At 39.9% G+C, this 12,881-nt stretch overlaps 1 protein-coding gene and 2 non-coding genes across 12 annotated transcripts in view; all 3 read right to left on the bottom strand.

The window, feature by feature from the left end:
• Nucleotides 1-12,881, bottom strand: part of CEP295 (centrosomal protein 295) — a 70,768-nt gene that overhangs the window by 838 nt on the left and 57,049 nt on the right. For 7 of the 10 annotated variants that reach the window (XM_015115471.3, XM_015115472.3, XM_015115473.3 and 4 more), the window contains 8 exons: nt 8,070-8,170; nt 7,426-7,522; nt 6,178-6,423; nt 5,133-5,272; nt 3,670-3,847; nt 1,910-2,571; nt 722-862; nt 2-98 (listed from right to left, as the gene is read on the bottom strand). In XM_015115471.3, coding sequence (XP_014970957.3) covers nt 2-98; nt 722-862; nt 1,910-2,571; nt 3,670-3,847; nt 5,133-5,272; nt 6,178-6,423; nt 7,426-7,522; nt 8,070-8,170 — 1,662 coding nt within the window. The remainder of the gene's footprint in view (nt 1; nt 99-721; nt 863-1,909; nt 2,572-3,669; nt 3,848-5,132; nt 5,273-6,177; nt 6,424-7,425; nt 7,523-8,069; nt 8,171-12,881) is intronic. The other 3 variants (XM_015115474.3, XM_028833911.2, XM_077964206.1) reach the window with 1 other exon arrangement.
• Nucleotides 7,610-7,679, bottom strand: LOC114672539 (small nucleolar RNA U2-30). Its single transcript, XR_003722945.1, has one exon. It is a non-coding gene; the product is annotated as a small nucleolar RNA U2-30 (small nucleolar RNA).
• LOC114672540 (small nucleolar RNA U2-19) lies at nt 7,859-7,938 on the bottom strand. Its single transcript, XR_003722947.1, has one exon. It is a non-coding gene; the product is annotated as a small nucleolar RNA U2-19 (small nucleolar RNA).

Here is a 12,881-nt window from a genome sequence, read left to right as displayed (position 1 = left end):
CCAGTAGATGCTGTCCTTGGTTTTTCTATGGAAAGTTCTGATACAGCTGGATAATCTGAGGCTTCTGTTTCTGATACAAGAGGCAGAAACTCACTCACCTAATGGCAAGAAAGTTGCATGTTTTATTCAACTTTTTAAATGCGCACCACCCCCGCCGCCTTTTTTTTTTTTAAGAAGAGGTCTTGCTCTGTTGTCAGATTAGAATGCAGCGGTATGATCACAGCTCACTGAACCCTCAGTTTTCGCTGGGTCTACAGAGACCCGCCACCATGCCTCATTTTTGTATTTTTTAAGGGACTGGGTTTTGCCTTGTTGTCCAGGCTGGTTTTGAACTTCTGGGCTCAGGCTCTACTGCCCTCACACCTCTAGGCCTCTGTTTAGATAGCTTTATTCTTACTGCCTCCCTACTACTGTAGTAAAATTACCAGTTGTTCTGAAGTCATTTTTCAATATCTTGGAATAAGTTTACGTAAAACTTCCAACTTGGCTCTGTAGTTCTGCCAGTCTCGGAGACAGCCATAAATTGGAGTGGGGATTAAAAGAAAATGCAGTGGTTGACAGAATAGTGAAAAAGTTTAAGACAAATTGAGAGTTGGTGGGGGTGTCAGGTTAGTTAAATCCATAGCATAATTCCCTCCAATGAGTACCTTCTGATAAGTTGTAAGAGACAATCAACTGGTTTGCTCATAATGGGATAAAATGGAATGCTTATTAAATTTACCCGAAAGCTGTTTTTTGCTTCATTCTCACTCTTTTCTTCTAGGGTTAAATTTGCAAAATCCGTTTCAGCAATACTGATATCACTGGTGCTTACTAAAGTTAGTTCTGGTTCTTCCATTATACCATGGCCAGTTTCTGTTTCCTGTGAACCATAATTAAAAGGAAAACCATGTCAAAATAGCCTTAAAACACTTAAAACTAATAATTTTGTATATAATGCATTTTTTGCAAGTGTATATAAATGTGAAAATGGAAGAAAAAAAGCAGTAATTGGCAAAGAGCAACAGATCAGATTTCCTTAGGTTTCTGTAACTCCAGCATTCAGCTGTAGAAATAACTGGAGTCAACTTTGGGGAAGAGATGAAATAGTGTGACAATGGACTGCAAGTATCTACCACAATGATTACAAACCTAAATGCTTGTAGTGTTGGGCAAAAAATACAAATGCAGGTTGGCTGGGGCTGTGCAGAACTGTATCCTGTCTAAAGGGAGCAGGGGTTGACTGGGCTGCTGCCAAATGTGGGCCACTGACAGCCAACAGATTATAAGTGTTTCAAAGGAAGTATCTAAACACTGAACAAGAACAAAAGCAGCCAAATAAAACTAAACATGGTTTAGTTGTAATTCTTATTTTCAATCTGTTGTGCTTATTTGTGGAAGGATAAACTGCACATACTGCTAGATGAAAACCAGTCACCAGTTGACTGGTGTTAAAAGCAAGCAGATTATAAGTTGCTTAGTATGAGGAGCAGGGTTCCAATACTTATTCCAATAATGGATTACATTGCATGAGGCTCAACACTGAAAGTGCTGAAGCACAGGCAGAACCACCATTTTTCAGGGAAGTTGAAGAAAGGATATCTGAATTGGAAGAAAAAGGATCTTTTGTAAAATACAATCAGAAGACAGCTTTCAAATTTTTAAGTTTCTTCATTATGCTGGATATTTCCAGTGATCACAAGGAATATTAACAAGTAGTTTTGCTTGTATTTTGTTTCAGGTTTTTCCTGCCAGGCATTGTGGTGTGTCCAAGCTACTTGGGAAGTTGAGGCAGGAGGATCCCTTGATCCTAGGAGTTTGAGTTCAGCCTGGGTAACACAGTGAGATCTTCATCTCTAATATTAAAAGAAAAATATTTTTTCCCAAAAAGGAACTTAAATGTTATTTATACAACACTGATTTCACTTACCCAGACTGGTATAGAGCTCTGTAATGAAAATGATCCAGAACTTGTAAAAAGCTCTGATTGACCTAGTTGAGATAGTTTTTTGGTGATTTTTGGAATGTCTGTTTCAGCTAAATTCTCAAAACATTTTTCATTTTGAGTAGTTAAGGAATATGGTGCCTGAATTGAAGTCCCCATCTCCACTGTTCTTACACATAATCGAGAGTCAATTTCCTCTATCTGTGGATTTATGTCTAAAACCCTACAGGTTTCATTTTTATTATCTTCAGTGAGTCCTTGACTTTGTAAAATTGTAACAACCCCTCTTTTTGATAGTTCTTCAAAGCCCATCCTTTCCTTTCTGCTTTCTAGTTGGTGTTTTATTGAGCACTCACTAGAGTTAGAACCACATGGAGTGCTATGCTGTATATTTAACTGATCAAATACATTAGCTTCATCAGATGAACTGTAGACTGAACTTAAGTTTCCTACAGAAAGCTGGAAATGAACACTTTTTTTCTTGTTTTGTAGTATTTCAGTATGTTCTTCAGAGGAGTAGTTCTGATTTTTCATGCCTTGGGAAGAATCCCTTGCTTCAATGCTAAAAATACTTGGTAGATCAGCATGCTGGCTCTCCTCCTGTGAAGAATATTCTGGCAGAAGCTGTTCAAAACATTGTTCAGATCCTGCATTAAGAAATTTAAAAACCAGTTAATCATTGTTACATGTTGTAAAACTTGGATACTGACGGTCTAATAGTTTGTCATTCAATTGCAATTTTAGGCATACAAGTTGATGTGTATAAACATGAATACAAAGATAAGGATGGTCACAGTGATTTCTCAAACTATAGCTCACGCCAAGTTTTTTTTTCTATTAATATTTAATAAGGGCAATATGGCTATAAACTGAAGATGTTCTTCCTTTGTAAGAAGTGAATATGATTTTAATAATAGAAAAGAGAATAAAGCATCCATGTGTCTTTATGTGTATATATAATTTGTACATCCTTGTGTATCTCAATTATGTATGTATGTATATATAATTGTACAAAAAGCTCAAGAAGAATACTTGTTTTCTATGTTGTCAGGCTGGTCTTGAACTCCTGGGCTCCAGGGATCCTCCTGCCTCAGCCTTCCAAAGTGCTAGGATTACAGGCGTGAGCCACTATACTTGGCCTAAGAATACTTAAAACGGCTGGGTGTGGTGGCTCACGCCTGTAATCCCAGCACTTTGGGAGGCCAAGATGGTGGATCATCTGAGGTCAGGAGTTCAAGACCAGCCTGACCAACATAGTGAAACCCTGTCTCTACTAAAAATAGAAAATTAGCTGGGTGTGGTGGCACATGCCTGTAATCCCAGCTACTTAGGAGGCTGAGGCAGGAGAATCGCTTGAACCCTGGAGGCAGAGGTTGCGGTGAGCCGAGATTGTGCCATTGCACTCCAGTCTGGGTAACAAGAGTGAAACTCAGTCTCAAAAACAAAACAAAACAAAAAACCAAAAAAAAAAACCAAAAAAACGTAAACTGTTAACTATCATATAATGATTGAGGTAAGGAAATTGAGGAACAAGAGGCAACACTTTTCCTTTTATTTGATAATGTTCAGTATTGTTTAAAAAAAATGCATGTATTACTTCTGTAATTTAAATACTTTTTTTAACACCCAGGATAGGGGTGAGAACAGGGGTGAAGACAAACCAAGAGGTGCTAGGCTTAATTTCTAAGGAAATGGATGTAAAAAATCATGAAAACATTAACTTTTTCTGACTTAGTCGTACATACCCCCAATATTTTCTGTAGCAAAACTGTGTGCTCCAACATGAGCCAAGTTAGTGTCAGGTTGCTGATTCGGGCTTGTGTTAAGAGAAGAATGCATGCTGGTCCTCCTCAGCGCTGTGAAATAAACTGTACTTTTGGATGATCCAGTAGCACAGTGGCTTTCAGATGAAGAATCTGATCTCTGGCAGGAAACAAAAGGGAAAGGCTGAAATACTGATTAGGTATTACCAATTGACTCAATAATCACTGTGTTCCTTTGGTATTACTCTTCCTTCATTACCACTTTACTATGACAGTAATGATTTGCTTTTTCAAATCCGGTCCTTTTCAATCAATATGAAAGAGACTTTAAAATGTCAGGCTATCAGGAAGTGGAAGCAGAAAGACTCAGGTTTAAATCTCAGCTCCTTTGACTGTGTAGGAAGATACTTGAAATTTTGCAAAATTGTATTTACCTTACTGTTTAAATATGTTCCACAATTAAAAGTTGTTATCAAGCCTTTTATGGCATCATACTCCCTAGGTGGAGATAGGTAGATAGGACAAACAAAATTCTAATGCAGCTGTTTTCTTTTTTTTTTTGGAGACGGGGTCTCACTATGTTGTCCAGGCTGGAGTGCAGTGGCATGATCTCAGCTCACTGCAACCTCTGCCTCCCAGGTTCAAGTGGTTCTCAGTCTCCCAAGTAGCTGGGACTACAGGCATGCCACCACACCCAACTGATTTTTGTGTTTTTCTTAGCAGAGACGGGGTTTCACCATGTTGGCCAGGCTGATCTCAAACTCCTGTCCTCAAGCAATCCACCTGCCTCAGACTCCCAAAGTGCTGAGATTATAGGTGTGAGCCAACCACACCTGGCCCAATGCAGCTGTTTTCAAACTTGGTTCCACATTAGAATCACTTGGGGAGCTTAAAAAATAATAATAATAATTAATACTATCCGAGCACTCCCAGAGACTCTGCTTTAATTGGTCTAGGGTGTAGTCTGGGCAAGAGGATGTATTTATTTATTTATTTATTTATTTTTATTTACGTTTTCCATGTGATTCTTTTTTTCTGTTTGTTTCTTTTTTTAAAGACAGGGTCTGGCTCTGTCACCCAGACTGGAGTGTAGCGGCACAATCTCAGCTCACTGCAGCCTCTGTCTCCTGGGCTCAAGCGGTCCTCCCACCTCAGCCTCCCGAGTAACTGGGACTCCAGGTGCCCACCACCAGGACTGGCTAATTTTTGTATTTTTAGTAGAGACAAGGTTTTGCCATGTTGGCCAGGCTGGTCTCAAACTCTGGGCCTCAAGTGATCTGCCCGCCTTGGGCTCTTAAAGTGCTGGGATTACAGGCATGAGCCACTGTGCCCGGCTTTCCATGTGATTCTAGGTTAAGGTTTAGAAGAACTCTTGTTCCAGTAGGAGAAATGCCTTAAAACTATTTTTAGATATTCACTGCAATGGGACATCTGCTTTAATATACCTGGTAAAAGTCTCTGTTGTCTGGAGAAATCCCAGAGGATGATGATGATAAGTCAAAATCTGGATGTGGTTCTAAGGGTTTAAACAGCTGATGATGCAAATTAGGAAAAATGTGTTCCAATTCTGGAAAGTCAAGGTCAACTGTTGGAATTTTTGAGGGAAAAAAACCATAAATTTATTTTTAAGGTAAACACTAGAAAAGGAATATTAAGAACATATTCATAAAAGCTTATTTTCAGGTAACTCCAGTGTAACAAAAACTTCAGTTTTCCCCCCATAATCAGCAGATGCTTTAAAGTTAAGTCCTATCATGATTATTTCAAAGGTCCAAAAATATGGATCCTCTCAGTGACCAAAACTTTTTAAGTTTTATTTTTAGAGAAATTTAATTTTACTTTTTTTTTTTTTTTTTTTTAAATAGAGATGGGGTCTCAGTGTTGCCCAGGCTGGTCTTGAAATCCTGGGCTCAAGCAATCCTCCTGCTTCAGCCTCCCAAAGTGCTAGGATTACAAGTATGAACAAACTTTTGACAAATACAAATTTCTATTTCTATAGCCTTATGAGGCCAATTAGGATCAACAGGACATATGTAACCATTGCTTCAGTATAAGCTTAAAAAAGGAAAAAGTCCCACTGTATTCAGTGTTACTATGGGCCAGACATTGTGCTTTATGTGCACTATCTCATTTAATCTCTAACATTCCTCAAAGATGAAAAAGTAACTTGCCCTTGGTTTTACAGCTAGGAAATGGTCAGGCTATGACTCAAATCCACAACTGATTTCTGAGCTCCTGCTCTTATTTATCAGTAATACTGTCTCAGCCGTAATAGTTAACTCTGCAATGGTAAAGGAAGATTTGCTAATTAATCTCCTGTACACGTGCCTCAGTGAGTCTAACTGGTTCCAGATCCCCTTTCTCACTAAATGCCCTCAATATTTTCTGTGGTATAACGGTGTTGTAGCAGGCCATAAGAACTTGAAGCTCAAACAATCACTGCATAAAATTAAAAATGACGAAAGGTGAAAACTTAAAAAATAATTTTACCCCGTAAATCTGTTTTTTCAGGTATCAAATTTGCTTCATTAATGTACTTGTCTATCATTTGCCCAAAGTGTGTGTGACCACATGTAGTTTCATCTACTGCAGGCAACAGAGATTTATGAACGTCTGAAGAGTTCCGCCACTGATAAATATCTTGTGTTGAAGGAACTATGGAACTTATGTTTGTTTCCTGTTCTTTACTGGCAGTAGATTCTTGCTTGCTATCATCCATGTGCTCTGAAAATGACTCTGAAAATTGAGTTTAATGAAAATATGTAAATAGGTCAGGCGTGGTGGCTCACGCCTGTAATACCAGCACTTTGGGAGGCCGAGGGGGGTGGATCATGAGGTCAAGAGATGGAGACCATCTCGTCAACATGGTGAAACCCCGTCTCTACTAAAAATACAAAAATCAGCTGGGCGTGGTGGTGCACACCTGTAGTCCCAGCTACTCTGGAGGCTGAGGCAGGAGAGCCGAGATCACGCCATTGCACTCCAGCCTGGCGACAGAGCAAGACTCCATTTCAAAAAAAAAAAAAATGTAATTGACAGCGACACTATATTCCTTTTAATGTAATACACATCCTTATACACATACTGTACTGGGTACTTCCTTACAGACATATTTTAGTGGAGAGGCATGGTGATACATGTTGTTAAGAGATCAGTACAACCATGAAATTTGCTCAGCTAGGTTTCCACTGAATGGAAAAATATATTAGCAACTGCTTCTCAAAAGTGTTGTTGGGGATCCACAGAGCATCCCTGTTACTTCCAGTAATGTTTAGAATACCATACGCTCCAATCTTTTGCTGGGTGTGAATATTTTATTTTATTTTTTGAGACAGGGTTTCACTATGTTGCTCAGGCTGGAGTGCAGTGGCGCGATTGTGGCTCATTGCAGCCTTGACCTCCCAGGCTCAAGCGATCCCCTTACCTCAGCCTCCTGAGTAGCTGGGACTACAGGCACATACCACCACACCTGGCTAACTTTTGTATTTTTTGTAGAGATGGGGTTCTACCATGTTACCCAGGATGGTCTCAAACTTCTGGGCTCAAGTGATCCTCCCACCTCAAGGTGCTGGGATTACAGGCATGAGCCACCACGCCCAGCCATACTTTACTTTTGAAATTTAGAGGAACAGTTCCCCAAGGTGTATCACGAAAAACCAATGCTTCCTTCCATCACTGTACTGCAACTCAACTGGTGCTGGTCTTTCAACTTATTTATAAACATTTTGACCTTATTACCTGGATCTGTAAGGCTCAAATCTGTGTTTTCATAACTTAAAAGGCTTCCAGTGGAAACGGTTACTGAAGATAATGGCTCATGAGAAAGTGTTTTAGCCTAGAAATTAAGGGGAATATCAGATCACAATGTAGCAAGTAGTATGTAGGAAAACCCCAAATCACCAACCCCAGCAGTTGTCATTTCTGAGCTCAGGTCAAGTGTAGAAACCTTCATAGTTACAAAGATCAGTAGTAAAACCTTTTCATCATTGCCCAGAAATGATTAGGCTTTCATAGACATACATACGCACCCCCCCACCCTCAATCTCATTCATTCCTACAGCTGTTATCTTTATAAACACATGTGCATGCACACACACACACATACACACACCCACACACACACACTCCCAACATATGCCCTTATTGTTTTACATTGTTTTATAGTTTTGCTTCTCAGAACTGTAGAGATCATGCATCAGGTAGACTGGAAAGCCTTCTGATGCTCAGATTTGGCTAGTTTCATCATTGATCCACTTCAGTAAAAGCAGATCTCAGATAATATGGACTTTAATGTTATAATATAGCTTCTGTAAACTAAACAGAAGACAATTATCAAAGCCAAACAGCTCTAAAAATCGAGTGAACATTAAGACATTACTAACCTTATCATCTGGCTTCACAGTTGGACCCAAATATGTATGTTCTTCCTCCACAGCATAACTTAACACTGCATGATTTTCAACAACAGATTCCTTCACCTTAACTGAAAAACGGATTTTGGAGTTCAACATGGGAGAAAAATATAGTTGGGATAGGACAAATCAAATTCTTAGCACCACAGGACACCATTCCCTGCTTTTCTACAATCTACTTTCTCATTTTGCTTCTTAAAGTTGTATTTTCTTAGATGAAAGAAAAAATTCACCTTATTTGTTAAAAACATTTCACTAGTCAGTTTTTCCTGGAAAACTGTGGCTATTGTTATTTTATGAATAAAATGCTTTAAGAAATTTGAATATTAGGTCTACAAGCTAGAAAAGAACCAGTGTGATGAGAAATGCTTTTGCCACTATTTTAAGTGGAAAAGCAAGAATATTAAATCATAAACACAGTATCGTCCTAAAGATGAGAAAACATGCATATAAAAGAGACAATAAAGAAAACACCAGTGCCAGGCACAGTGGCTTACACCTGTAATCCCAGCACTTTGGGAGGCTGAGGTGGGCGGATCACTTGAGCTCAAGAGTTCCAGACCAGCCTAGGCAACATGGTGAAACCTCATCTCTACAAAAATTACAAAAGTTAGCCCGGCGTGATGGCAGGCACCTGTAGTCCCAGCTACTCAGGAGACTGAGGTGGAAGGGCGGCTTGCTTGAGCCTGGGAGGCAGAGGTTGTAATGAACCAAGAATGTGCCATTGCACTCCAGCCTCTGCAACAGAGCCAAACTCTGTCTCAAAAAAACACACCAAACTGTAGCCAGTGGTTGTTTATGAATGGTAGCACAAGGAGTAATTTTTACTTGTACTGTACCTTTTAGTGCCTTCTATTATTTTATTTCATTATTTTAGAGACAGAGTCTTGTTGTTTCCCAGGCTGGTCTTGAACTCCTAGCCTGAAGTGATCCTCCTGCCTTAGCCTCCTGTGTAGCTGGGATTATAGGCATGAGCCACTACGCCCAGCTTTTTTTTACAGCTTTCTAAATTCACAATGAACGTATATTACTTTTATGATGAATTATTCCTAATTATATTTGATATATTAAAACATTAAAATTATACTTTGTCTCATATTAACAACTCATGTATTATGAGCTTATTTTCCTTCTTATTCCAAGTGACCAACTGACACTTGTGCGAAAGCTCACCAAGACATATTGTAGTCTGTGGCTCTGAAAAATACAATTAAAACTGCTTCACTGAATATAAACAAAATTCTGCTTCATAATCTCAATATTAGAAGGTATGCACATTAGAGGCATATTTCTTAAATGTTTAAGAATTATTAATCATTCATTTTATTTTTTTAAAGACTAATCAAGTGCAGTAGTGAGAAGAGGGAAAAGAATATAACAAAGAGTTCGATCTGTGACTGTAAATAATCAATTGAGATAACTCATTACATTCGGACCAGGAGAATTAGTTTTCAAATGTAGACCTAGTAAACAAACAGATAGGCACGGTGGCTCACCCCTGTAGTCCCAGCAACTCAGGAGGTTGAGGTTGGAGGATTGCTTAAGGTCAGTAGTTTCAGACCAGTCTGTACAACCTAGGAAGACCTCATCTCTACAAAAAAATAAAAAATTAGCTGGGCATGGTGGCATGCTCCTGTAATCCTAGCTATCTCGGAGGCTGAGGCAGGTGGATGGTTTGAGCCCAGGATTTTGGATTTTGAATGAGCTATGACACCACTGCACTCCAGCCTGGGCAACAGTGTGAACAACTGTGCCTTGAAACAAAACAAAACAAAAAAAACAGGAAAAAATAATAAAATAATAAAATAAAAATAAAAAAAACCTCACACACACACGTACACATCTATCTGTGAGTACAGATATTTATTCATAAAATAATATATATTATGGTTAATGAAGCAGAAACAAAGCTAATAGCAAATCTTTGTCTTTTTTTTTTTTTTGAGACAGAGTCTCACTCTGTCACCCAGGCTAGAGTGCAGGGGCACAATCTTGGCTCACTGCAACCTCTGCCTCCCAGGTTCAAGAGATTCTTCTGCCTCAGCCTCCCGAGTAGCTGGGACTAGGTGCGCACCAGCATGCCTGGCTAATTATTGTATTTTTAGTAGAGATGGGGTTTCACCATATTGGCCAGGCTGGTCTTGAACTCATTCCTTGTGATCTGCCCACCTCGGCCTCCCAAAGTGCTGGGATTACAGATGTGAGCCACCGCGCCTGGCTGATATTTGTCTTTAAATGCAATATATATTTTGGATGACAGGGTCTTGCTCTGTCGCCCAGGTTGGCTGGTGAATTTTTATAGTGAGATTTTATTTTTTCTTCTATTCGTAAGCAGCTCATTTTAAAAGCTAACTGGGAAATGAGAAGCTAATCTGGGTTGTTCAATTCAATAATAATAATTACAATTATTTACTGTTATCTGTAATATACCTAGAAGACTCCCTCAGTGGAGGGATGAATGAATAAGACAGCATTTGTGTAGTAGTAAGAAGTGAAAAATAAAAGTGAGAGAAAGGAGCAAGATCAGAGTCACTGAAGATGTTCAAAGATTCAGTGGATAGGTCCCTGAAAGCTGAAGAGAAATAACTGTCATATTTGGGATGTGGTTCACTGATAACAGTTCCTAAAAAGGGAAAGTGACATAATGAAAGTAACACCTTACTGTTATCTTTTCATGCCATGCAGGAAAGCACCATTTCCTGTTTTCCTACAAAGGCAGACAGTACAAAGCTTGCAGTTAGTGGCTCCATCTTAAAAAATCTATTAAATCAAGGTTTGGGGTGGAAACAATGGAACAGTAGTAACAAGACAGACCTTTCTAAAATGGAAACAATCTGGGCCAGGCGTGGTGGCTCACGCCTATGATCCCAACACTTTGGGACGCCAAGGTGAGAGGACTGCTGAAGCCTAGGAGGAGTTCAAGACCAGTCTGGACAGCACAGTGAGACCCTGTCTCTACAAAAAATTAAAAAATTAGCCGTTGGGGTGGTGCATGCCTGTAGTCCTAGCTACTCGGGAGGCTGAGGTGGGAGGATCAATTTAGCCTGGGAGGTCAAGGCAGCAATGAGCTGTGGTTGTGCCACTGCACTCTAGCCTAGGTGACAGAGCAAGACCCTGTCTCAAAATAGAATAAAATAAAATTGAAACAATCTGAATCTGGGAATGATTCTGAGAAAGAGAAAAGGTGTCCCTGGTATCCAGGAGCTGACCAGACACTATCAGGTAGGCCCTGGTGTTCTGTTAAACATCAACAATTCCATGGAATGCCAATCTCAGAAACGGCCACTCTGTGACCATGATAAAGAAAAAAAAAATGAGACCCTTTGTAACCACATCTGAACACAGACAAAACCATGAATACTGTCTAAACCACAAGAATGGCCAAGCATTCCCTCATCCTGGCTAATAGGAGTGACTGCTGCTGTTTTACCAGTTACAACTTTAGCTTCACTTCCATTCATACCACCTCCTAGATAAGAACTTTTCAGGTACCGAAACAGAATTACACCTGCTTCCTGACAACATCCAATACTAATAATCAAAAAGCCCTGTTTCCTCGAATCCTTCTCCCAATCCCCTAAAACAAGCACAAATCCTGTAAGTCCTTTCTAAATATCCATTTACTGAGATGCCTCGTGGTTGCCCAGGGTATGCATTCCCCCTCACTGCAACAGGTCAGCCACTCAGCTTTGTTCAACTATAGTTGTGTTCCTCGTAGTCTTCAGCTAGAGGATATCAACGAGCAGAATAAAAAGAAAATGCAAATATCCATTGTGTAAATAAAAAAGAGTAATGCGGGGGCAGGGTGGGGGTAGAGCAAGAGAGATGAATAGAAGCTTCCACCAACTGTCCTCATCACAGGAACTTCAAAGTTGGCAACTTGGTGGGAAATTAAAGAAAAATAAAATTAAAGAGAAATAAGCTTTCCTGTATTAGGCTGACTTGTCCCAGAGGCAGCAACAGGCACAGCCCAGACCCAGGAAAAGTCTTAATAATATTATCTAATGTGCTCTGGAGACTCTCCCTCCCAGCACTCCCTCAACATAAGGAGAAGAAAAACAAGTTTTCCTTTGTTTTATAGTATGAGTTTATAGATTCTTGTTCTCTGTAACTAATAACTTCAAGTATTCTGTTTTTTTTTTTGAGACGGAGTCTTGCTCTGTCGCCCAGGCCGGAGTGCAGTGGCACGATCTCAGCTCACTGCAAGCTCTGCCTCCTGGGTTCACACCATTCTCATGCCTCAGCCTCCCGAGTAGCTGGGACTACAGGTGCCCGCCACCACGCCCGGCTAATTTTTTTGTATTTTTAGTAGAGACGGAGTTTCACCGTGTTAGCTAGGATGGTCTCGATCTCCTGACCTTGTAATCTGCTCAGACTCCCAAAGTGCTGGAATTACAGGCGTGAGTCACGTGCCTGGCCAAGTATTCTGTTTTATCTAAGAATTACAACGAAGGTAATTTTTTTGTATTTTTAGTAGAGACGGAGTTTCACCGTGTTAGCTAGGATGGTCTCGATCTCCTGACCTTGTAATCTGCCTCAGACTCCCAAAGTGCTGGAATTACAGGCGTGAGTCACGTGCCTGGCCAAGTATTCTGTTTTATCTAAGAATTACAACGAAGGTCATGAGAAGCCTAAGCAGGCCTGAACTACAGCTGTCTGGGCACCATAGTGAAGGTTATGAGATAAACCAGTGCAAGGCTCTTCAGAGCAAAACTAGATAATGGACATCCGGGCTGCATAGCAACGGTTTATGAACCTGTTACAATTTGATTAACTGTCTTT

The sequence above is a fragment of the Macaca mulatta genome, chromosome 14 (assembly GCF_049350105.2).
Source record: "Macaca mulatta isolate MMU2019108-1 chromosome 14, T2T-MMU8v2.0, whole genome shotgun sequence".
In the NCBI taxonomy this organism is placed as follows: domain Eukaryota; kingdom Metazoa; phylum Chordata; class Mammalia; order Primates; family Cercopithecidae; genus Macaca; species Macaca mulatta.
The sequence above is the reverse complement of the archived record's forward strand: the minus strand, read 5'-3'. Positions and strand labels throughout refer to the sequence as shown.